The sequence below is a fragment of the Pteropus alecto genome, unplaced genomic scaffold (genome assembly GCF_000325575.1).
Source record: "Pteropus alecto unplaced genomic scaffold, ASM32557v1 scaffold98, whole genome shotgun sequence".
Lineage (NCBI taxonomy): Eukaryota > Metazoa > Chordata > Mammalia > Chiroptera > Pteropodidae > Pteropus > Pteropus alecto.
The window spans coordinates 12,649,925-12,650,312 of record NW_006443570.1 but is presented as its reverse complement, the minus strand read 5'-3'; the positions used below and the strand labels follow the sequence as shown (position 1 = coordinate 12,650,312).

Genomic DNA, 388 nt, shown 5'->3' with positions numbered 1-388 from the left:
GTCCTTGAGCCTGTCGAATAAGAAATTTGATAGGAATCTGATCCATTAAAGAAGATGAATATGATTTGGGCTTTCTTTGCATGGCAGCTGTCAGTCAATGATAAAAAGCATAAGAGAAATAGTGTCAGATACAAGAGAAATCTTAACTTTCAATCCAAATGGGAATACAAATAATTTCAAATTACTTTTAATTCACTTAATCTGTGAATATAACTCATTAAGGATGAAGAATCACTACCAAATAATGGATACACAGGAAGAGCAAGAACATAACTAAGGGCAAGATCTGGAAAATATCCCAAAATAAAAACTAGTGGGGAGAAAAATCATAATGGGTGAGAGAAGACATCTGCAGAAATGCTCAGAAAAGAGGGAGGGAGGGAGGGAG

The 388-nt window shown here is 35.3% G+C and overlaps 1 protein-coding gene across 1 annotated transcript in view; it reads right to left on the bottom strand.

The window, feature by feature from the left end:
- INTS2 (integrator complex subunit 2) overlaps window positions 1–388 on the bottom strand; it is a 50,795-nt gene that overhangs the window by 19,691 nt on the left and 30,716 nt on the right. The window contains exon 16 of the mRNA XM_006924905.3: window positions 1–87. This exon is cut by the window's left edge and continues 22 nt beyond it. Within this exon, the coding sequence (XP_006924967.1) occupies window positions 1–87 (87 nt within the window). The remainder of the gene's footprint in view (window positions 88–388) is intronic.